The sequence below is a fragment of the Nicotiana tabacum genome, chromosome 4, assembly GCF_000715075.1.
Source record: "Nicotiana tabacum cultivar K326 chromosome 4, ASM71507v2, whole genome shotgun sequence".
NCBI lineage: Eukaryota > Viridiplantae > Streptophyta > Magnoliopsida > Solanales > Solanaceae > Nicotiana > Nicotiana tabacum.
The window spans coordinates 82,249,878-82,274,078 of NC_134083.1; the positions used below are offsets into that span (position 1 = coordinate 82,249,878).

The 24,201-nt window shown below is 35.3% G+C and overlaps 2 protein-coding genes across 3 annotated transcripts; one reads left to right on the forward strand and one right to left on the reverse strand.

Moving 5' to 3' along the window:
- Window positions 1–918: 918 nt before the first annotated feature.
- LOC107779868 (uncharacterized) lies at window positions 919–18,515 on the forward strand. Of its 2 annotated transcripts, none has more exons than XM_016600364.2 (21): window positions 919–1,279; window positions 4,653–4,751; window positions 4,871–5,022; window positions 8,624–8,696; window positions 9,258–9,380; window positions 9,713–9,821; window positions 10,204–10,283; window positions 10,380–10,461; window positions 11,702–11,841; window positions 11,930–12,040; window positions 12,168–12,284; window positions 12,438–12,527; window positions 13,712–13,765; window positions 13,860–13,934; window positions 14,145–14,220; window positions 14,391–14,490; window positions 15,818–15,887; window positions 16,577–16,647; window positions 17,016–17,122; window positions 17,278–17,526; window positions 17,871–18,515. In XM_016600364.2, exons 1-21 carry the CDS (start codon window positions 1,154–1,156, stop codon window positions 18,224–18,226), a joined length of 2,460 nt encoding a protein of 819 aa, XP_016455850.1. In that variant the 5' UTR covers window positions 919–1,153; the 3' UTR covers window positions 18,227–18,515. The 2 variants fall into 2 exon arrangements, with proteins under 2 accessions (XP_016455850.1, XP_016455851.1); XM_016600365.2 differs by having other exon boundaries at window positions 17,284–17,526.
- A 2,141-nt stretch (window positions 18,516–20,656) lies between these two features.
- LOC107779867 (pentatricopeptide repeat-containing protein At2g40720-like) lies at window positions 20,657–24,076 on the reverse strand. The gene has a single exon (XM_016600363.2). It carries the CDS (start codon window positions 23,909–23,911, stop codon window positions 21,353–21,355), a length of 2,559 nt encoding a protein of 852 aa, XP_016455849.2. The 5' UTR covers window positions 23,912–24,076; the 3' UTR covers window positions 20,657–21,352.
- Window positions 24,077–24,201: the final 125 nt, after the last annotated feature.

The window sequence follows — 24,201 nt, forward strand, 5'->3', positions numbered from 1 at the left end:
ATAAAGGCAATCCAGATCTTGTTGGTTATGCCGATACTGAGTATTTATCTGACCCACACAATCTCAAACAAGCTATGTGTTTACATGTGGAGATACTGTTATATCTTGGCGATCGACTAAACAATCAATCGTGTCCACTTTATCTAATCATGTTGAGATAATTGCTGTTCATGAGGCAAGTCGAGAATGTGTGTGGTTGAGGTCTATAATATATCTTATTCGAGAAAAATATGGTTTGAAGTGTAACAAACTACCCACGATTTTGTACGAAGACAATGCAACATGCATAGCCCAATTAAAGGGAGGATTCATAAAAGGAGATATGACAGAAAATATTTTACCAAAGTTATTTTTCACACATTATTTTCAAAAGAATAGTGATATCAATGTGCAACATATTAGTTCAAGTGATAATATGACCGATTTGTTAACCAAATCTCTACCGACTTCAACCTTCAAGAAGCTAGTATACAAGATTGGGATGCGAAGGCTCAAGGATGTAAAATGATGCTCTCCTCAGAGGAAGTTAATGCGCGTTGTACTCTTTTTTCCTTACAAAGTTTTGTTCCACTGGATTTTTCTTTCAAGGATTTTAACGAGGCAACTAAAAGGCGCATTTCTAAACATGTTTACTCTTTTTCATTCACTATAGTTTTTTTTCACTGAATTTTATTTTAGTTAAGGGTTTAACGAGGCATATTAAATGTTATTCAAGGGAAGTGTTATGAATAGAATTGCATTATAGGTGGATGTCTATATTTTAAAGAGTTTGTTACTTTGTGACTAAGTCATTTTTCCCCTATAAATTTATCCCATTGTAATTGATTTCAAAATCAATAGAATTTTCTCTCTTGTTCTTTGCAATATTCCTCTTTTATTTCACTTAGTTTATTTTATTTGGTTTTTCTTATTTTCTTTATTGTAATTGTAATTTTTTTCCCCTCGACAACGTTAACGGTGCAGGATCCGAGCGACCACACGCTGTCATAGATCCACGGAGCACAGAATCAAGCATATCAATTTTCACTTTTTCAGTTCCTTTGCTGCACAAAATAACTCTCGAAAAACCAGCAGATCAATCCTCGCTCGTTTACCGGCCCGTCTCCCTCTTTCATCGATCGGAGATCGGTGCGTTTAATCGGAAGTAAAGAGGATGTTCAAGTTTTTGAAAGGCGTCGTCGGCGGATCTGGAACGGGACTCAAGGATCTGCCTTACAACATCGGCGAACCTTATTCCTCTGCTTGGGGATCTTGGGTTCACTGCCGTGGGACCTCCAAGGTTAGTTCTCTCCGTTTTCCTCTACTCAATTACGCAGTTATCTTATCTCATTTTCATTTATCCGAGCTGATAATTGCTTTGGTTTGATGTTTTATTACCAGTTTCCTATTATCAGTGCACTGCCCTTCCGCAAGTGTTATAGTTTTAATTGTGGAATTTATCACGTTTACTTCTGAACATGCTTAAGAAAAGATTAATTTTGTTTTACATAATGGATCGTACTGAAGACTACGAATGCATTGGAATTTTAAATTATGGAACGTAGGAGATCTTTCAGGCAGAATTTAGGAGTATACTTATACTCTATTTCTGTTACTTTGCTAGTTCTTAGGAGTTACAGGTTAGCTGCTGGATTGATTCATAATAAAAAGGCACTATCCCACTATACTCAGGGTGGCACAGCTAGTTGGGTAGATCTATTCTGGTTTTCACTTGGACATCTCTTGAATTGCATTTTGCTCAAGTGCATTATCTGATTGCTGAAAACTGTCTTATACTTGTGATAAACAAGTCTGACTGAGAGATCTTCTTTAAGCTGTCTAGTGAAGAAAAAACACATGATCATATTGCAAAGCACTTAATAGTATCTTCAAGCCACTTATGTGGTCTCATGCATCATTAGATGCCAAACTCTATTTGTGCACAGTTTTTGGGGATAGTTTCCTGTGCTTGCTCTTTTTGGAGATCATATTCATCCATGTAACTTGTGAAATTGACTCAGTTCTAGATCTTCTGTTGTTTTCTCTGCTCGCATGGTATGTACTCTAGGAAATGTTGAGGGTTCTTTTTAGCTTCCTAATGCATAAGAATTTCTTCAACCTATTTATCCCAAAAACAAAAATAGAAATAAAGAATTTGTACGATCTATGGCTCCACTTGGGAACTCTAGCCTTGGAATTGAATTTGAGATTTCTAGTCAATTTTCATATTTTTTTTCCATATTATTTAGGTACGAATAATGTTTTTGGCACACCCTGTCATCGCATGTCACTCTCCAAGCTTAAGAAAAAAGAAAAAATAGAAAATTTTGGTTTAACCTTGATTATATATTAATTATTTGAAGATAATATTTAGATCAATAGTTCAAGTGGCAAAGGTTGAGGGACTTGTGACTTAGGTCACAAGTTCGAGCCCTGCGCAATGTGAACTAAGCCTGGTATTTAAGTGGAGAAGAGGGGTGACCCATTGTCCTCGAGATTTTGAAGGCTGCGGGTTGGTCCTAAGGGTTTGCCCTAGATAGATCTCAGTCATTAAAAAAAATCTTGATCGATATTCCTCATTCGCGCATATCTGAGAGGAAGCTTTCATGGCTGTTGTTGCACTCCTTTTAGATCGCTTAGGACCAACCAGAGACCATGAGAGAATTGACCTTCCTTGCCTGCCTATCTTGAGAAAGAAATGTTTTTATTGTTAAGGCATTAAAGTTCTTCAACCGAAAATTCTGAGAGATGCGACGATAAATGTCTAAGACGGGGCGAATGAGTAGCTTCTCTTCTACATTAGGCTAGATTGTACACTCTTACTTGTCCACTGTCCATTAGTCGTTGCTGCGATGTTGGTCGTTTTCTTTATGGAGCCTTTGGTGGATGTGTTGATGCCTAACCATTTGGGGATATTTTAACTTTCTCATCAATGATTAAATTGTTTCGCTGCCATTTTGATCTGAACATGTCTTCTAAGATGGTTTGTTGAAGTCCTTGGAGGTCAAAAGAAAGTGATGCATCCGGTCTGCATCTAGTGAGACGGCACGTTACCTGTTCCTTATCCATTTCTTACTTTTCAGAATAATATTTCTTCCAAATTACATGAAACGCACGCATACAGTTAAAAAGATGATGTTTTGTTTCTTATTCGGTAATCTCATCTCCCCACACTTTTCTTGAAGTTTGGTGCTCTGATAAATTCAATGAGACATAAGTGAATTTTAGATGATTACTGATTTAGTTACTAATTACTGTCATCATGGTCTTGAAATATTCTTGCATGTAGTTTTTTTAACAATTATAGGACGACACAAGAGAGACGTTATAACGTGGCCTTTAGAATCTCCAAATATGTTCATTCTGTAGTTTTATGCATGAAACGAGGTGTGCAGGGAAAAAATAATTCTTAATCATTTGGTCTGCCTGTATTTTATTTTTCTTGATTTTATCCAGTACTAGGATCCAGCTAATAGATGTTTCATTACTGCAAAGATACATAATCCACAGGAAAGTTATTTCTCTCAAAATGGTCCACGAATAAAGCCTCTTATCTGGAAATGAAATTTTCAAAAATGAACTCTCATAGTGTTTAGAACGAATCTATGCTGATGCTGGGTGGTTATCACTTCTTACTACAATAATTTTCAATTTTTTGTTTTGTTTATGGCCGTATTTTTGAATATGATATGAATTATTAAAGATATATGCGTGAGACACAATCTACTAATTAATCTAATTCTTCCATGTACCCCACTAGAAACAGATCACAATTTCATTTTATAATATCTCAGGGACTAGATTGTGTAATGACGGTACTAAAAATTAATACGTGCCTAAAGTGTATGATCATTTGTTAAATGGACCATATCGAGGAACACTAAAAAAAAGGTTTTCACCTTAATCATAAACAATACTTTGCTACCATATTACAATTTTTTTAATGGAAGATTGTATGATATTATTTTGATTATTCTTATGAAATTCTCTGGAATAAACATGTCAGTCTCTTCCCCTGTTCCATTCAGAAGTAAAGGAAAAAAAAAAAGAGAGGAGGAGGAGCCGAAGGATAACAGCTTAGTGAGTGAGCTCCATAAGAAAGGGTGTTTATGCAACATAATCCTTGTTGCTTTAAAGCATCAACAATAATTGTGCCTCAACCCCAAGCTAGTTGGAATTGGATATACGAATCCTCACTATCCATTCCACTCCCATTTGTACCCGCTTCATTTCACTCTGCAATAGTTTAGGTTTCTCTATTTCAAGAGTTTCTCTTAGATTTCTATTGACATACCATCTCTAAACTGACTAAAAATTCCTAGCAAAAACTGGACCGAAATAGGTGTATCATGATTAAGCCTTATCTCAATTAGTTGATATCGCCTATATGAATCTTTTGCTTCTAATGTGTTCTATTTTATTTTATTTTCTTCGAAAAGTTACTTCCAATATGTTCTATTTCGACTTAGTCTTATGGATCAATGCTTGTTGCTTAGCCATGAATAATAAATCCTTATGTGATGGAATTGTGACCCGTGAGATTCCTTCTGCTTAAATACCTTAATGAACCGGTAGCATATAGAATGCTTTTATGCTTATCCCAAAAGAGAAAAAAATGAATGTCGTCCTCTTCTGCATGCAAATAGGGAAGTTGATCTTTTCTCTTATAACAGGATGATGGCACTCCTGTCTCAATATTTGCACTTACGGGGAGTAATGCAAACGATGGACATTTAGCTGCTGGCCGAAATGGAGTCAAGCGACTTCGCACTGTAAGCTAATTATTGGTTGTATATTGGGAGTACAATTAGACTTTGCATTATATTGTATTTGGAGTACTCTTTTCCCTTTCATCAGAGTTCTTCTAAATGCCAGTTGTTTTTCTTTTCAGGTTAGGCATCCAAATATTTTGTCATTTCTTCACAGCACCGAAGCAGAAAATTTTGATGGTTCTACTACCAAGGTTACCATCTATATTGTTACTGAACCTGTCATGCCACTCTCGGAGAAGCTAAAGGAATTAGGATTAAAAGGTACCCAGAGGTATGAATGTACTTTGGCTTCTTTTCCACTCTACGATTCCGATGCTTGATTGCCTGACTCTCTGTGTTCCAATAATGGGGAAATATGGTAGTTCTGTGACAGCAATTTATCGGAATATATGATGTTATGTGCTTATTGCCTATAATTGGAATCTATATTCTTTTTTTTTTGATAACCGTGGTGTACGGGCCAGCTTGCGCGCACCTCGACTAATTCCACGGGATACCTGCCACCTCCCACCAGCAACAGGTACCAGGTAACTCTATCCACTAAGGCTTGGATAGATGGGAAGAAATCACCTAGTATTTGCCTCCGCTGGGATTTGAACCTGAGACCTCATGGTTCTCACCCACTTCATTGACCACTAGGCCACACCCCTGGGTGCTGGAATCTATATTCTTTTATTTGGCATCTAGCCCAGATTCATGAGGAATGAATGTGGTTTTAGACTGACAATCATGTATCTAGTGGTATTTTTCTGAGAAGTTGTTGCTTCTTTGAGCAAGGTTACATTTTCTATGTAAAAGAATGGTTGAGATGTTGACCCACAGAATTGTTTGTCAGGCGGTTTTAAGAAGTGCTAAAGGTTCCGTTTTTTTGTTGTTGTAAAGTTCCCTTAGTTTTGGTGTTAAAAAATTGTTCTGGATTTTATTCGATTTATGCAAGGATGCTAGGGAGTGGAAGTTTTTTTGCAAGTTGGGGTTATCATATTTTCTCACCCATGTGTTTGTATATATTTTTATCATCCTTCTTCTTATGGCCTTGGAAATCAAAATATCACGAACAATTGAAGTGGCTTCTTGTTTTTGTGGTTGTGCATGTTGGTCGTAAGTTTTGCTCATGATTCATGCTCTTTATTTGAAAAATTAATGTTGTGAACTCTATGTCATAGGAGGGGGTGATTCAACCTGGGCATGCAACAAAGTTATCCCCAGTAATTTGTACTGACCAATTTTTGGAATTTGTTAGCTCTCTTGTTCTATATTGAGACATTGTATTGGGGCATACAATGCACTCTTGTATTTTGTTCTTTTGTAATTCTGCCTCTTGTGACCTTGCATCCCCTTGATGCCTTTTTAATGAAACACATTACTTCCTCCAAAAAAAAAAAAAAGAGGCATGCAAAATAATTATTCCCACACATGCAAGACACAATGAGTCACAAAAGAGATTTGTATTAACAATTACAATAATATTTCCAAAATAGATTGGTTTTAACACTTACAAAAAATACTAGTAGTCGTACCCGCGCGATGCGCGGTCAATATTAATTAAATTAAATTGTGATCGGGCTTGTTTGAACATATTAGATCGTATCGCTTTAATAAATTTCAATTGTTATCTTATTTATCAATATGATATACCCAATAATAAAATCTCTATTAAATTAAAGAGACTTATATAGTCATTGAATAACTTTTTTGTTCTATATTTTTCTCTTTATTCTATTATCCAATGTTTAGTATTTTTACATTGTTAATAGAAATTTTTATTAGCAAATTATTTTGTTTAATATTTTTTTCTGCTCGCTTTTTTGTAATTTAAGAGAAGATATATATTTTATTAATCTTGAAATAGTTTTTATTTTAAATTTTATTATGTTGTTGTCAATAATATTATCTGAATTTTAATGAATAAAATCTCTATTAAATAAAAGAGACTTATATAATCATCGAATAACTTTTTTTTTTTATGTATTTTTCTTTATTATATTATCCAATATATAATATAATTGCATTGTTAATAGAAATATTTATTAGAATATTACTTTGTTTAATATTTTTGTCTACTACTTTCTTTTTGTAATAGAAGATATATATTTTATTACTCTTGAAATATATTTTTTATTTTAAATTTTATCCTAATGTTCTCAATAATATTGTCTGAATTTTAATGAATAAAATCTCTATTAAATTAAAGAGACTTGTATAGTCATTGAATAACTTTTTTGTTATGTATTTTTCTTTATTATATTATCCAATATTTAGTATTATTGCATTGTTAATAGAAACTTTTATTAGCATATTACTTTGTTTAATATTTTTGTCTACTACTTTCTTTTTATAATATAATCGAAGATATATATTTTATTACTCTTGAACTATTTTTTATTTTAAATTTTATCCTATTGTTCTCAATAATATTATCTGAATTTTAATGAATAAAATCTCAATTAAATTAAAGAGACTTATATAGGCATCGAATAACTTTTTTGTTCTGTGTTTTTCTTTATTATATTATTCAATATTTAGTATTATTGCATTGTTAATAGAAACTTTTATTAGCATATGACTTTGTTTAATATTTTTGTATGCTACTTTCTACTTTCTTTTTATATAATAGAAGATATATATATTTTTATATTTTAATTTTATTCTATTATTCTCAATAATAGTTTTTGAAAAAAATAAAAATTTTATTTTTAAAAGAAAAACAAAAAATATTAAAAAACAAAGAAATTTTGAATTGACAGTTTTTATTTTTTGTAATTTTAGTTTTTTATTTAAAAAAAATTTAAAAACTCCAGCTTGAAACTACTCTCCAATTTGAATGGACTGTTTTTTTTTAAAATTTTTGTTTTTTATTATAAAATATTTTATTTTATTATTTTATAGATATTTAAATTCAAAAAAATAACCAATAACTAATTATTAACTAAATAACTAATTATTAATTACTTATGCCATGTGGCTTTTTTCTGGTCTGCCACTTGGCTTAAGGAGAGGGCTTTTTCCTCTCCTTTTAATAATATATAAATTATATGCTCTATCCGTTTTTTAATCTTATTTCACTTGGGAGTGATTATTGAGTCAATATTTTGTTTTTTGAACTGGTAAGATAGTACTTATATTAAAATCAGAGATCTAGCGCTAAGATTATCGAGTTAATACTTAAAAATACATATTCTTTATTGTTAGATTGGGGAAGTTCTGGGGTCCACAAACTTTATTCATTTATGGGAAAGCCTAAAGGAAAGGGGAAGAAGTAGTTTGTCATTTTCTTTAAACTTGAAAAATTATTTTAAGTGAATTAGGTATCTTCAGACTAAAAAAAGGGTATCTGCCACGGGGGCTTAGTCTAGTGATAAGAGTGCAACATTTGATGTGTCGGTTAGGCACACGTCACGGGTTCAAACCCTGCCATAGACAAAAAGTCTGGTATTTAAGTGGAGAAGGGTGGAGGGGCAGGCCCATTATCCACTGCCCGGAGCCTTGCGCGATTGGCTCGGGATTTCTCAGTTATCGAAAGAAAAAAAAAATCTTTGGGCATGTTACTATCTTTTTAATGTGATTTTGGTTTGAGTTATTTTAATTTTGGTGAATTGAGGTCAAATGATGTTAAACAAATCAACTTTTGAAGGGTTAATCTCAATTGATATTATTAATCACCATGGTATTGCGGCACTTTTTGTTGGATTAGCTGTAACTGAGACAGACTGCTGATTGGTTGGCTGTTTAGTTGTGTGCTTGTGTGTGGTTATGCCTTCATATTTTGATCTTGTAAATCCCTTGGCATCTAGGATACCACTGTAATCCCCATGTCTCTTCAACATGCTATTTACTTTTGACGTCTGTTTAATGCATCTCATTTGATGTGGCAGAGATGAGTATTACGCATGGGGTTTGCATCGAATAGCCAAAGCTGTTAGCTTCTTGAATAACGACTGTAAACTTGTAAGTCAATTATCTAATGGAATTGATTTGCTTTCCCTGTTGAAGGATCACATGTACCAATGTTCTCTGGAAGTGATTTGGATGTTTTGACTATTTGGCTAAATATGATATTGCTCCGTAGGTTTGTTTATTGATGCATCTGAATATTGAAATGGTTGAACTGCAGTGGCTCTGTACATTAGATGTTTAGATGCATTTGTTGTATCCTTAAGCTTTATAATTTAGTCCTTGGACATGGCAGAACCTGGATATTGGAAGAGGGGCCAGCTTATACTGTAATTGGAGGAAGGGAAACTTTACAGGAAAATTTTCAAATTTTTTTGGAGCTAGGGTATTTTTCTCAAGGAATATTATCAAAAGACGTAGACTTTTAGAGACCAAATGTTAAAAAAATTGAAAAGCTGGGGTAAGCCATCCGCTGCCTCAATCTCCACCCTTGGTTCTTGGTGTGTCCCAGTCTCCCAGAGCCTGTCAACCCCCCCTCTCCCCCCATAAAAGCAAACTCTACCTGATTACTCTTGTGTTTGATGGATTGTTTCAACGTGTGCTTTACCCTTGCAGGTTCATGGCAATGTTTGCGTGGCTAGTGTCGTCGTTACTCAAACTCTAGACTGGAAGTTGCATGCCTTTGACGTTCTTTCTGAGTTTGACGGGAATAATGAGTCTTCTGTTGGACCAATGCTGGTAACCTCTGATTCAGGATTAAATTAGTGGAGTTCTTTTTAAGTCTTCATATCATATTATCTCAATTTAAATTCTGAACAGAATAACAAGGGTTCTTTCTAGACCCTGCCACTTGTTAGTTACTTACTTTCTTCTGTTCAAGCGAAGTACATAATGAATTAATTATCCTTAAATATGAATATCTTTTTCTATTTTCCTCTTAGCTGAAGAATTGTAGTTTTCTTTATTCGTGCAGTTTTCTTCAGTTGCATTGATTCTTATTGACCAAATTGTGCTGTAACATTTATGACTTAAAAATTATTTATTTTTTTACCTTTTGTTTTTGTTTTCAGCAATATGATTGGCTTATTGGTGCACAGTACAAACCCATGGAGATGCTCAAGTCTGATTGGATGTCAATCAGAAAATCTCCTCCTTGGGCTATAGATTCTTGGGGTTTGGGTTAGTCTCTGTATCTGTGGTTTCAGATCGTGCAAGCTAGATATCTTCTTTAATTTGACAAGTCATTAGTTTATATTTCTACACTTAGGTTTCACATTTGGGCATTCAAACATTGTTGTGGTGGCCTGTCAATGTTACTGGCCTTATCATTTAAAACTAGAAAGCACTTGGTTAATGACTAAATTCCATACCCTCTTTCAGATCGTTGTTGCGATGCATTTTGAGTTTTTGTTTACTTTTTATTTTTCTTTTGGGGGGGGGGATCACAATTTTTCGATGCAAATGGATGTCAGCTTTTTGAGTAGTTTTTGAAATGCTGCATAGGTTCTTAAATTTCTTTCTTCCACCATGAACTAATCTTTTGCTCTGGGGGTATTGTTAGGCTGTCTTATCTATGAACTCTTCTCTTGTACAAAGTTGAGCAAAACAGAGGAGTTGCGGAATACTGCATCCATTCCAAAGGTATTGCTGCTAAGTTTCTGGTTTTCATTTGTATTCTCTTGACTCTTGTTATATTCTTGTATCCGGTCACAATTGGCTTATGTTCCTGTCTCACAGTCTCTACTTCCAGATTATCAACGTCTCTTAAGTTCTATGCCTGCTCGCAGATTGAATTCATCAAAACTTCTGGAGAATGGTGGTAATTATCCTTGTTTTGATTTGAGTTTGGTGTTTAAATTTCCTTCTTTAACTCTCTGAACTGCTTACATGGTATCACTATTAACTCTAACTTGCTATATTGTTAATTATTATTTTTCCCAATGGATGTTATGATTGCTCTATGTGCATCAATATATGTTACACGCCATATAATTGCTGTGCTGGTCTGGGTTAAGTCTTTCTAACTGCGGATATTAGCTCTAGATACGTCTGATACTTTGCTTTGACTTGCTTCTGAGTTAATGCTTCCCATCAGAGACTCACATTGAAGTGGGTTTATCGTTCTAGATATCGGAAAATGTCTAGCGATCACTTTTGTTTAATTTGTCAATCAAAATTGTCAGGAGGTGGAATGTAGTATTTGCAGTCTGTTATGATTTTTTCTAACTTCCTACCCTCCACTACATATGAAGAAAAGGTCAACATATTCTGCATAGTTCACATGAAACAGCTGTATTTGTGTGTTGTTTTCATGGTTAAAGAGTAATGTGGAGATTTTATGACGTGGTAGTCATGGTGTGGTCCTAACCTTTAATTAATATCTATCATTAACAAAGTTAATCATGTCACCTATTCCTTTTTAATTTCTCGTCAATTTTGGTTTAGCCTACTGACCTTCTCACAGAGACTTTTTGTTGTAAATCTTTATAGCCAGTGGAGATAGCTAAATGAAAGTGGAATTTCTACTTACACATTTGCTTAAATGTATATATCTCTCCTGGTCTGTGTGTGTTGTATCTTATCTTCCAAGTTTTGTCTATTCCTCGAGTTTTAATTTCTTCTCTGAACCCTATTCTGTTTCCTCTTTTTTGACAAGTCTCTGAACTCTATTGTATTTTCTTTCTGGACTTTTAGTCTAGCTGAATCAGATTAGTTTTATTTGAGTTGTCTTACTGAAGTTCAGCTTCTTATGCCTGTGTTATACCTCATAATCAGCTGGTGCTTCCATTATTCATTCATCACGTGAACAATATTTTCTATGCCTATGTTCTTCTTAATTTGCTGTTTTTTCAATACAATTGTTCATTCAGCATGTGAACAAAATTTGCTTTTGCTCATCTGGTATGCTTTTGTAGTTATCCCTCTGGGTTTATCCCAAGTGTTGTTTCTTTTCTTATATGTATCTTCCTTGAAGTCTTATCATTACTCTGCTCTCTCTAATGTTAATGTATCATTCACATGTTGGATCTCTTCTAATGTTGCTAATCATACATCGGCAGAATATTTCCAAAATAAGTTATTGGAGACCATACAGTTCATGGAAATTCTTAATCTCAAAGACAGTGTTGAAAAGGACACTTTCTTCCGTAAGCTTCCGAATCTTGCAGAGCAACTTCCGCGTGAAATTGTGCTGAAGAAGGTATTCCCAATTTTTTTCTAGCACGATACATTTTGGTTCAATGTGACGTGTGTGAAATGAAAGCAAATCAAACAATGTCTTGTTGCAGTTGCTTCCTTTGCTAGCTTCTGCATTAGAATTTGGTTCAGCTGCTGCACCTGCTTTAACGGCGTTGTTAAAAATGGGTTCTTGGCTTTCAAATGAAGAGTTTAGTATCAAGGTTGAACACTTTCCATCTCTCCCATTCCTTCCTGATATTAAGTATTTTCTTCATCCAGCAAAATGATCACATCTTCTCTCGCGGGTTTTCTTTTGACTTACATATCAATGCTATGCCTCTAATATAGGTGCTGCCAACTATTATAAAACTCTTTGCTGCCAATGATCGCGCTATCCGAGTCAGTCTACTGCAGCACATTGATCAGTACGGGGAGTCATTATCTTCACAAATCGTTGATGAGCAGGTATGGGACTAGTGAATGCATTTTTGTTGATACATTTCGAGCACACAATTACCCTTTTTGAAGCACATGTCCAAGAGGCAAAAAACCTCTTGCACTTACATCGTGGGTATGGCTGATAATACCATGGGTATGGCTGATAATACTTTTGATCAGGTGTATGCTCATGTGGCTACTGGGTTCTCTGACACATCTGCATTTCTTCGGGAGTTGACGCTTAAATCTATGCTTGTGTTAGCTCCTAAGGTATGTGCATTCTCTAATATGTCCTTTTTTTGTTATTTCAAATTGCTGGTAACTTTTCAACTTTTGGGATAAGTTTTACAAATGGGTCAGAACAAAATGTTAACACATAACTGGGTACCTGAACTGAAGCATTTATTTGCTTGATAACTTGACACTTTCCTCGAGGTAGTTTTCATCCGGGCAATAAGTATTTCTTGATTCTAAGCATCCACATGCCACTCTAAATATCTATATTACTTTAATTGGTCATCTAACAGCACTACCTACGCCCCCAGGTCTTTGGTCTAGAGCGCAGGGCGTGATGTCTGGGTTAGGCGCCTGTCACGGGTTCGAACCTATAGACAAAAACCTGGTATTATAGTGGAGAAGGTAGAGGCAGGGGTCAATTATCCACCGAGTTTCGAACCTTGCACCACTGGCTACAGGGATCTCTCAGTTATAAAGAAAAATGAAAGAAAGCACTACCTATATGGAGTGCCAGAGGCGGATGCAAATATGCAATGTATCGGCAACGGGTTGAACTGAACCTAGTACTTTTGAGGCGGAGCATATTTATGTATAAAAATTCACTAATAATGCAATAAATAGTAATATGAACACACAACTTCAAATAATACAATGAGTTCAATGCTAAAAATCTTAAAGGTTGAACCTATACATGATACAACTTAAATCTTAGATCCGCCTCTGTGGAGTGCCACAAAAAAAGTAAGATGTTGATCTTTAGAATGGTTATTGGACTGTGTACTACAATTAATTCCGGATTAAAAAATATGAATTCGGGTAAAAGAAGATGTGATATCGGCATATAACATGCATGTTGCATAATAAACAATCAATATTGCATGACACACTTCTTCCATCCGTTAACCTATGCTTCTTTCTTCTCTAAATTTGTATCCATCCTTTACAAAACTAAAATGATCATATGTTATGTCGTCCTTGCATTGAAGGAAAAAGGTCATTTTTAAAACATGCTAATTACAGTTACAACAAAAACAATTCAGAAGTTGGTCAATGTGTTTCTAGCACATGTCCAACACTTGATCTATCAAATGGTATCTGACACGGATATATTGTTGTTTTTAAAATCTTCATGCTTTACCAGTTATAAGCAGCTGCATCTTGTGTTAATTTCCTAGGATCTTTCGAACTGATATTGTTCCTTTAAATTTTCATTGCAGCTGTCACATCGCACTATATCGGGGTCTTTGTTGAAGTATCTCTCCAAGCTACAGGTATGCATCTTAGGTGCAAAACAACTATTTTTTTTTTTGTGCAAGTTTAATTTCTTTGCCTCATAGTTTCTTGTTCTATTTGTTGTTCATTTAGGTTGATGAAGAACCAGCAATTAGAACAAACACTACCATATTGCTTGGAAACATAGCCAGTTACCTCAATGAGGGGGTAAGAAGTTACTTGTTTGATTCTGATACAAGTGCATAATTCATATAAGTGAATAGATATTTTCAAATGTCTAAGGGGTTTGCTTTATATTGATAACACTTATGTGTAAAGAAAACATTAATGGGCAGATTCTATTACAGTTCCATTTTAATACTTTTCCAAGGCTTCTTTTCCGTTGTGATGGCAACTGATGGTTCTTTTTGTGTGTAGACGAGGAAAAGAGTTCTAATAAATGCGTTCACCGTTCGTGCCTTGCGTGATACATTTTCACCTGCTCGAGGAGCAGGTAGGAACATATATTTGACTTCATATTGCTTAGCTGAATGAATCTTCTTGAGTTGATATTTTTCAGTGAGAACTTTTGTCGGTCTTGCGACGAACTTCTTTAACTTTGATTGCCATTTGTATTCCTCCTTTCCTCTATTCACATTAATGGATGTAAATATTCTGTGGCAGGTGTCATGGCGTTGAGTGCTACTAGTTCTTATTATGACGTGACTGAGATTGCAACTAGAATTTTACCTAATATTGTCGTACTTACCATTGATCCAGACAGGTATTCTTCTGTATTAGTAGTTTATATTTGTTGTTTTCTTAATCCTTATGTTTATACTACATTACTTTAGCACTTCTCTTCCAGATTATTTTAGCACGTACCGTTAAGGAAAAATATTTATGAAACTCTTCCCTTTTTCCTGATAATAGAGTTATTTTGCTGGGTCTAAATATGATTTGTTCTTACTTTCTTGAGATGTCAGAGGTTGCTCTCATATATCAAAAGATGTCAGAAATTGCTATCATATATCAAAATGTACTATGCTTAAAAGTAGTTAAATACAGCTTGCAATTTGTAATAGTTACTCTGTGATGCTGTTTAAGAGTATTTTGGTTAATGCTCAAAATTTAGGAATGTAAGCGAGCTAGCAGTTTAAAATGGCAGTGGTCCCTGTCTGTCTTCTCTGTTGGTCTTGCTTGCTATGAATTAGTGATTATGATGCCAGGAGCTACTTTAAACGCCTATATGCTTGAACTCCATGGATGTGTTTCTGTTGTTTGTATTCAGTTTGGATGTTTTCTTATGGGAGTCCTTGGTTTAGGCTATTGGTATTGGATTGCTGTGATTGCTTGTATCCTTTGTGGATACATTAATGTTTAGACTGGTTGAGTCAGTTCTCCAATCTAAATTAGTGGCGCAATTATGTGTTCTTTGGCTGTCGTGATGCTTATAGACATTGCCGTATTGGTAAAACTTTAAGAAAACAAGACATTTGCAGTAGAGGATCGGTTTACTATCCACCAAGTTCTGAAGCTGGATGCCTGGAACAATATGGATTTGTTGGTTATCAAATATAAAGTTTAGCTGTGTTTACTTTGTGAAGCCTCTAGCTTGTGCTACTGTGCTAGTGCCAAAGCCAAACTGAATCTACAGATGGGACTTCAAAACTTCTTCCATTTCTTCTACTCCGTCTGTTCCATTAGTTTGACTTTGTATTATTCTGGTAGTTTAAGGCTATTAGGATAATGATTGAAAAGTTAATTTGATAAAGAAACATCACATATAAAGGTAATTAGTTAAACAGATAAATTAATGTGCATTCTTAAAAGTTGGATCAAATAATATCGATGGAATGCTGTCAAACATTTTTGGAATGTCTCAAACTGGTAAGTGTCTAGAAATTAGGAGGAGGGAGTATTTGCGTGGGATATTTATTTTCCCCTGCCCAGATGGCATTGAAGATTATTTGATGTTTATTTGCTTGATCTTACTTTTTGAACCTTTATTGTGTTTGAGCGAATGACTCATTCTGAATATTTCTGCAACTCGTTCTGTGTATCTCTGCACATACACTCCTGGTTTCACTGCTCCCTTTTTGATGAAACAGCGATGTCCGATCAAAAGCATTCCAAGCGGTTGACCAATTTTTGCAAATAGTCAAGCAGCACCATGATAAGGTATATATTCTTCTTGATTTTTGTTTTGTGGACATAATGTTTTCTATAGTCTTGTGTTTAAAAGCTTTCTTTCTGTGAAGTTATGGTGAGAGATCACTAGATGATATTACCTCGTGGGTTAACTTTTGCGCAACCACATAAAGGGCAAAAAAGAAAAAAGGATTTCCCCTTTGAAGTCATGAACTGTTCAGCTGGCATAGACTGCCCTTGTTCTTATCCAGAAGAACAACAGTTTCTTCTTCTTGTTAATCCATGCGGTCATAAACTGCTCAGCGGGCCATGTCGTTCTGCCATTTGTTGGGGAGCTTTTTGCAGTTTACCTGGATAAACCTTGACATTAGGCTGCCTTTAGCTGCGTGAAAATTTTCGCGTTTGTTCAGAAATATTTTTTTACGTTCAACTTAGGGGCTCATGTTTGTTTATTTCTCTTGAACTCTAACCTTTTACCACATTGGTGGACTTTTTGGGTAAAATCAACATATATTTCTGCTGTTATGACTATTCCAGAACTATATTACTGGCTTGCATGAGTTTTCTATATGTATGAATTTTGTTCTTTACTTCTTTTCATGGTAGTCAATATCTCCTCCCATCAGTGCCCCATCACTGATTCTTTGTTGCATTTTCACTTATAGTCAATCCTCCCTTCCCCTGACCATGTATAATATTTTTGTTTTGGGCATATACAGACAAGCACCGGGGATACCAGCACTACAAGCATGGGAACTTCATCAATTCCTGGGAATGCGGGTTTGCTTGGGTATGCTTCTGTTCTTATGTGTTATGTTGCTGCTATTTCAACATTTGACCACCATAACTCTGATTTGGATACAAGCTGAAACAATCAAATCTTAGAGCTTATTCACCTGAATTTGGATATAATTATGGCAAAAGAATATGTTAACTTGTAATTCCAGCGTTTTGCTGTGATTATGGCAATTTGAAGGGCATTGATTGTGCATTAGTGAATTTTTAGTGAGAATTACTACTAGAAATGACGATGTAATGAAATATTGTGGAATTTCAATGTGATGGTTACGCAAGCTGTACAATTTCCTTTTCCATTATGCAGTTTGCATTTTTCTTTCCTGTCTTCTTCAATAGTATGCCTTCATTGCTTTGATGCAGTTGGGCTATGAGCTCTCTGACCCTTAAAGGTGGCAAAACCCCAGAACAGAGTTCCAATGCTCCAGCTAGTGTGCCTGTTGCTTCTGCAGTCTCCGATGCTAGCTCAAGTATGCCTCTTGCCAATTTTTTTTAATTATGCTACTGCCCTTAGTGGATAACCGAGATTATTGTCACATTGCTTATTTCAAAAATGAGTTTTATGCTTATGATGATGCCTTTGTCTCTGGAATTGCTATTGATATTGATTCTCCAAATCACATAGTTGCAGATAGTTCGAGTATAACACCGGTCCATATAAGTTCACGAGCAGATGTGGCAGATCATCCTGTACCTGTATCCCCAACGTCAACTGATGGATGGGGAGAACTTGAAAATGGAATTCATGAGGGTAATGGCAGTGACAAAGATGGTTGGGATGACATTGAGCCTCAAGAAGAGCCAAAACCATCTCCTTCTCTGGCAAATATTCAAGCTGCTCAAAGACGTCCTGTCTCTCAACCAAAACCACAAGGTAGTAATAATGCCTGATAAATTCGAGTGCAAACAAAAGCTTACATCTAATATATACGTCTCTAGAAAGATTCAATTCCTTGGTTCGTGTATAACTAAAGGCAAACGCATGCGTATCCACATACAGTGAGAATCAAAAATCCCTGGGGGTTTGGCTGGGTATCAAATTGCGTATGACTGGGAGGATTTTGACTGCATCTCCCACCCCCCCCCCCCCAAATAATAAGGAAAGAGAAGGAGAGAAAAGAATGCAAAAATTAGAAAAGGAAATAAAAGACAAGAAATTGGAAGCATATGATTTGATCATCAGGTCAACTAATTTCGTTTCTTTAATGTTTGCTTCAGTTACTGGTTTGAGGGGTAAAACCACTTCTAAGATCAGTAAAGATGATGATGAAGATTTGTGGGGTTCTGTAGCTGCTCCTGCTCCAAGAGCAACTTCTCAGCCATCAAACTCGAGGGCAAACAGAACAGTTAATGATGACGACCCTTGGGCTGCAATAGCAGCCCCAGCTCCTTCGGCAAAACCTTTGAATGTGAAGAGAAGTGGAGCACTTGATGACAATGACCCTTGGGCTGCTATTGCAGCTCCTGTACCAACTGCCACAGCGAGACCTTCAATTGGGCGAGGCCGAGGTACCAAACCTGCGGCTCCTAGATTGGGTGCGCAAAGAGTAAACCGAACATCATCTGGAATGTAAGTTACAAAAGTAAAACTAGGCTCAGCAGTATTTGAGGTAATCCTGTAAATTTTTTTGCCCCCCAGGCGGCTAAAGTTCCGACTGAAATATATGATTGAAAGTTCTATAGATGTGTTGTATCATTAGATTCCTCAAGGACAATGGGATGTGTAGTACTAATTTTCTCCTGGTCAAAACACTGAATTTCTTCTCGTAAGAGAAGTAATCAATTCCTTGTAGATAGATGTCATTACTTTTGGGCATTAATATTGAAAGATTGGTGATTTTCTTTCGCCCGATGGCGACTAAATCTATATCGCTTGTTCGTCATTACTCCGCAGTATCGCTCCTGTACCCCTTCCCCTTTTATTTGTGTGTGTGGGGGTGGGGGGCGTTGTTTGTTTTGTTGTCTGTTCTTTTTCCTGTAAGCTTTATTTTTCAATTTTACCAGTCTCCAAAAGACTCACATTATGGTGAACCTTGGTCGGAATGTTGAACACATTACTTCCAATTTCAAGTTAAGGCAATTTGTAATTGATGGCGAACCTTTTTCCTGCGACTAGGGGTGTTCATAAACATCTTAAAACCGGAAAACCGAACCAAATCGACCAAAAAAAATGGATACTTTTTTGGATTGATTTGGTTTTGGATTTGAATTTTAAAAACCGATCAAATTTGGTTTGGTTTTGGTTTTAATCAAAAAATAACCGAAAAAATCGAATCAAACATATTATAGAAGTAGCTATTTTAAATTTATTATTTTACCTATATATGTATATTTTTATACAAAGTTTCTAAAATTTATTGGTATATATTAATGGTTTGCACTTTTAGTCTAGTTCTTTGCCGTTATAATAATCTAGTTTGTTGCCTTTACATTCTAGCTTGATTGGTAGTTTTCTCTTGCTAAGTACAAGAATTTATTTCATGTTAAAAATAATTTATTTTTGAGTTCTTTAATTATTCATCACTATTTAATTTAATTATCGTCAATATATCTTGGTTACTGATAGATTTCTAAAAGAGTAATTGGTTTGATAATGTTACGATGAAAATGTAGTTGTCGAAATTTGTGTTTGGTAGTGAAGGTCTCATATTTAAGAAAAAAACCGATAAATAATCGAAAAACCAAAAAAATCTGACATAATCCGAATCTGTAAAAAACCTGACTTAATTGGTTTGATTTCGTTCTAATATTTAAAAAGCTGATTTACTTGGTTTGGTTTCTTTTTAGGGAAAAACCGATCCAAATCGAACCATGAGCACCCATATTTGCAACTAGGGGTGTTCATAAAAACTCAAAAAACCGAACCAAACCGAAAATCGACCCAAGCCGACCAAAAAAATCGATACTTTTTAGGTTTGGTTTGGTTTTGATTTTAATAAAAAAAATAACCGAAAAAACCGAACCAACTGACTTTTAAATTTATTATTACACACATGTATATTTTTATATAAAATTTCTCAAATTTTATGGTACATATTACTCATTTGTATTTTTAATCTAGTTCTTTGCTATTATAATAATCTAATTTTTTGCTTTTACATTCTAGTTTGATTGGTAATTTTTTTTTGCTAAGTACAAGAATTTATATCATGTAAAAAATAATTGATTTTTAATTGAGTACTTCAATTATTCATCACTATTTGATTCAATTATCATCAATATATCTTGGTAAATGATAGATTTCTCAAAGAACAATTGATTTGATAGTGTTACGTTGAAAATGTAGTTGCCGAAATATGCGTTTGGTAGCGTATGTCTCATATTTAAGAAAAAAACCGATAAATAACCGAAAAAATCGAAAAACCGACAAAAATCGAATCAATAAAAAACCGACTTAATTGGTTTGATTTTGTTCCAATATTTGAAAACCAACTTACTTGATTTGATTTCTTTTTATGGAAAAACCGACCCAAACCGAACCACCCCTACCCGCAACACATGAATTTTGCTTGTAATTTGTCAATGTAATAGTAAAGTCACGAAATTATTATTTGTCAAATTAAAGTAACAAATTTTACCTAGTATATCAGTAAGGTCAATTAAGCAAATTTTACCTCGTATAATAGTAAGGTCACTAAATTTTACCCTATAATAGTAAATTCACAAAACATTTTCACATTAAATTAATTGAACTTTTATTTACTATAACAATAAAATCACAAATTTTACTTATTATAACGATAAAACCTGGCACCTGCCCATCAAGCTGATTCTACTATTATAAGGTTAAGTTTTAGCGGGTAAATTTTGCTATTTTGATGTGACAAAAAATGATTGTAACTTTACTATTATAGTTGGTGGAACTCAAAACCGTGAAATTAACTTCTTTTCTTGTATGCAGACTTCTCAATCTTCCGAAGAAAAAAAGAGTTCAGAAAAACAAACGGCATCTACGAAGAATTGTCTAAATTTTGAAGTTTAACATGGAAAAATATCTCAAGAAATTTAATATAACAATTTAGGTAAACAAAGAATATATTCGAAATAAAGTTATTCTTCCACCAAATTATCTGATTGAGGAGCATGGTTTCCTGGGTTGTTAGCATTTCTTTATCATTTGTCTTCTAATATTTTTTATAATGCTAGTGTCCGTCCAGCTTGTGTGTACCTCGACTATTTCATCGGATAGCTACTACCTTCTATCAACATCGGTTAATAGAACATGAACCAGGAGATAAAAAACTGTATTGAACGTATTTCGGTTCAGCAAAAGTTTGTCTCCCTACGATCCAAAAATCTAGTAACCTGAATCGAACTGACTGAACCAACCGGATTGACACCCTTATTCGGTCTTGTGGCCGGTGAGAACGAATCTTGAATCAGCCTCTGCCTGCGACAGTGACTCTTGTTAAATGAATTAGCCTTGGAAATAGAGCAGGAGAGACCACAACAATCCCCGATCTTAGGAAGTTCTGACTTAGCTTTCCCAGTGGGAATTGGTGCATCGTCTGTCAATAATATTAATGTATCGCGAAATGTAAGATTGATCAGCAGTCTTAACCATTCAACATGGCAAATCAATGCTCCAATAGGGTGACACTCGAGTCCACCTCAATTTTGAAAATGCAAGTTTCCCTCTTACAGCCTAGTTAACGCACATGTCCGTTAACTAGGTAAAGAAACTATTTCCTGTGCTTATCTCATATTGCCTCAGTCTCATAATCTCCTTCGTTTTTCATGATAATTCTGAGACTTTGGAGTGTCTCATATATCTCAATTGTCCTAGGGGATGATGAATCACTTGAGAAGAAAACATCAAGTTTATTTTTCACCTCAATCCAACTACATCCAGGGCTCTTCTTCAAACCTTTCTGCCTCATCAAAGCCCTCAAACTTGCTGCTTCTTCCCTCCGCCCAGCTTCCACATATAGATTTAAAAGTTGAACGTAATTGCTACCTCTGTCAGGTTCCATCTTCAGAAGGTTGTTGGCAGCTATTTCTCCAAGCTCTACGTTTTTATGGACCCGACAGGCAGACAAAAGGCAAAGCCAGACGCCGCGGTCAGGTTCCACCACCATATTCTGTATGAAATTATATGCATCATTCAAGCGTCCAGCACGGCCTAGAAGGTCCACCACATTAATGTAGTGGTCCATTTGAGGTTTTATTCCATACTCTTCCATTAAGTGAAATAGTTTAAAGCCTTCATCCACTAAACCAGCATGGTTGCAAGAGGAAATTAAGGAAAGGAAAGTTATGCCATCAGGCTTGACTCCGTCTTTCCTCATTTCATTGAACAAGTTGATAGCTTTAGTGCACTTACTGTGAGATCCATACCCTGCAATCATTGTATTCCATGTTACTATGTTCCTTGTGGACACGCACTGGAATATACGCTCTGCATACTTTAAGCATCCACTTTTTATGTACATATCAATTAGTGCATTTTCCACTTGATTGTCTTCTAGAATTTGATGCCTTATTTGGTAACAATGAATTGCCTTTCCTTGAATCAGTATCGCTAAAGATGAAACAGCAGCAAGCGCATTAGTAAGTGTAACAGAGTCCGGATACAATCCTTGCTGCACAAGTTGAGGAAGCAGATTTAAAGAGAGATCTGGTAAGTCATTTTTCGAATAGCAAGTGATCAGAGAGTTCCAAAGCACCAAACTCTTATTAGGAACACCAGTGAAAACCTTTCCAGCTATCTCCGGCTCGCCACAATTAGAATACATATCTACAAGAGAACTGCTTACTGAACAATCTAATTCTACTCCACTCTTGACTGTGATTCCATGGATAGAGCAACCTAATTGTAAGCTTTCTAGTCCTGCACTAGCATTTATCACCATTGCCATTATATCAGCATCTGGATTAGCATTATCAGTCTCCATCTCTTTATATGTTTCCAATGCCTCCTTGAATTTCTTATTTTGACAAAGACCTGAGATCATCGAGCCCCATGCAACCACATCCTTCTCCTCCATTCTACTGAAAACTTCAAGAGCCTCATTTAACATTCCACATTTTGAGTACATAGTCAGTAGAGCACTTTGCAATGCAATGTTATTCTGTATTGGTTTCTTTATCAGTTCACCATGAATTGCCCTAGCTAAATCATAAGATTCGGTCATGCTGCATGATATAAGAATATTTGACAGGGTGAAAGAATCAGAAGGAATGACTCTTGATTGCATCTCATTATACACACGCAGAGCATCATCGCCTCTGCCATTGCCTACATAAGCTGAAATCATAGAATTCCACACTTCAACCTCTTTATCTAATACAGAATCAAAAGCCTTGTCTGCATCTTCCAACATTCCAACCCTTGCATACATGGACAACACCGATGTACAGACATAAGGATCATCCTCAAAACCCATTTTGACAACATCCGAATGAACATGCCTGCCGAAATCTATATCTTCACCCTCAGAACAAGCCTTTATAGTACTAGAATAAGTTGTTGACATAAGTTTGCAGCCCCTATTCTTAGCTAAAGTATATAATTCCAAGCTCTTTCTCCATAATCCATTCTCGCATAACCCCCGAATTAATGCATTCCACATTACAATATTGTCCTTGTCTTCTACACTCTCAAAAATGCACCAAGCATCTCTTGGCCTACCACAATTAGAGTACATATCAATCAATGCAGTAACCACAAAAGGATCATGACCGAAAGAGTTTCTAACAACATAAGCATGAACTTCCTCTGCTTTGGCAAAATTGACACGACCATTAAACAACCCCAAAAGAATACTAAGAGAGTACTCATCAGACTTGACACCAAGCTCTTGCATTCTTCTAAACAAACCCATACACTCCTCAGTAAGCCCATTTCTGATATACCCATCTAGCATAGCATTCCATATAGTTACATCCTGAACCAAATCTTTACATTCAGAAATAAAATCAAACACTTGGACTGCACTACAAAGTGACCCACATTTCACGTACATGTTGACGAGGGAAGTGATGATAAAAGGGTCATATTGAAGACCCATTTTGATGATTGTGCCATGGATTGTTTTCCCAGTATGAAGATTTGGAAGAAAGGCGCAAGCTTTTAGGAGAGCAGGAAAAGTGAATTTGGAGGTGTTGAGAGGAAAATGAGGTTCTTTAGAGTAGGCTAAGAGAGCTTCAAAATGGTTTCCTTGTTGGATAAAAGTTTTGATTTTTGAATTAAGCCAAACAAGAGAATGGATTGGATTCAGAGTGGAAAATACACGGTATTTGAAGCAATGGAAACGCATAGCATCTCATCCTCCTAAGTTCAGCAAATGTCACTGACAAACGGGAGAAGGTGGACTTTCTCCTCTGCGCTTCAAGCGGAAAATATGTTTTAATTTGTTTCTGTGTGTTGTAAAGATTGATTTAAGTGAAAAGGAAAAAAAATATAGATATGCGTGTGTGAAATGGTTTTCTTTGAAATTATAACATATACAGTGTGCAAATACATATGGTGAGAATAGTATGTATCAAGTAAGATTTTTAATTTAGCGACTTTTACATATATGTTACGGATAGAACATTAGGTGATTTG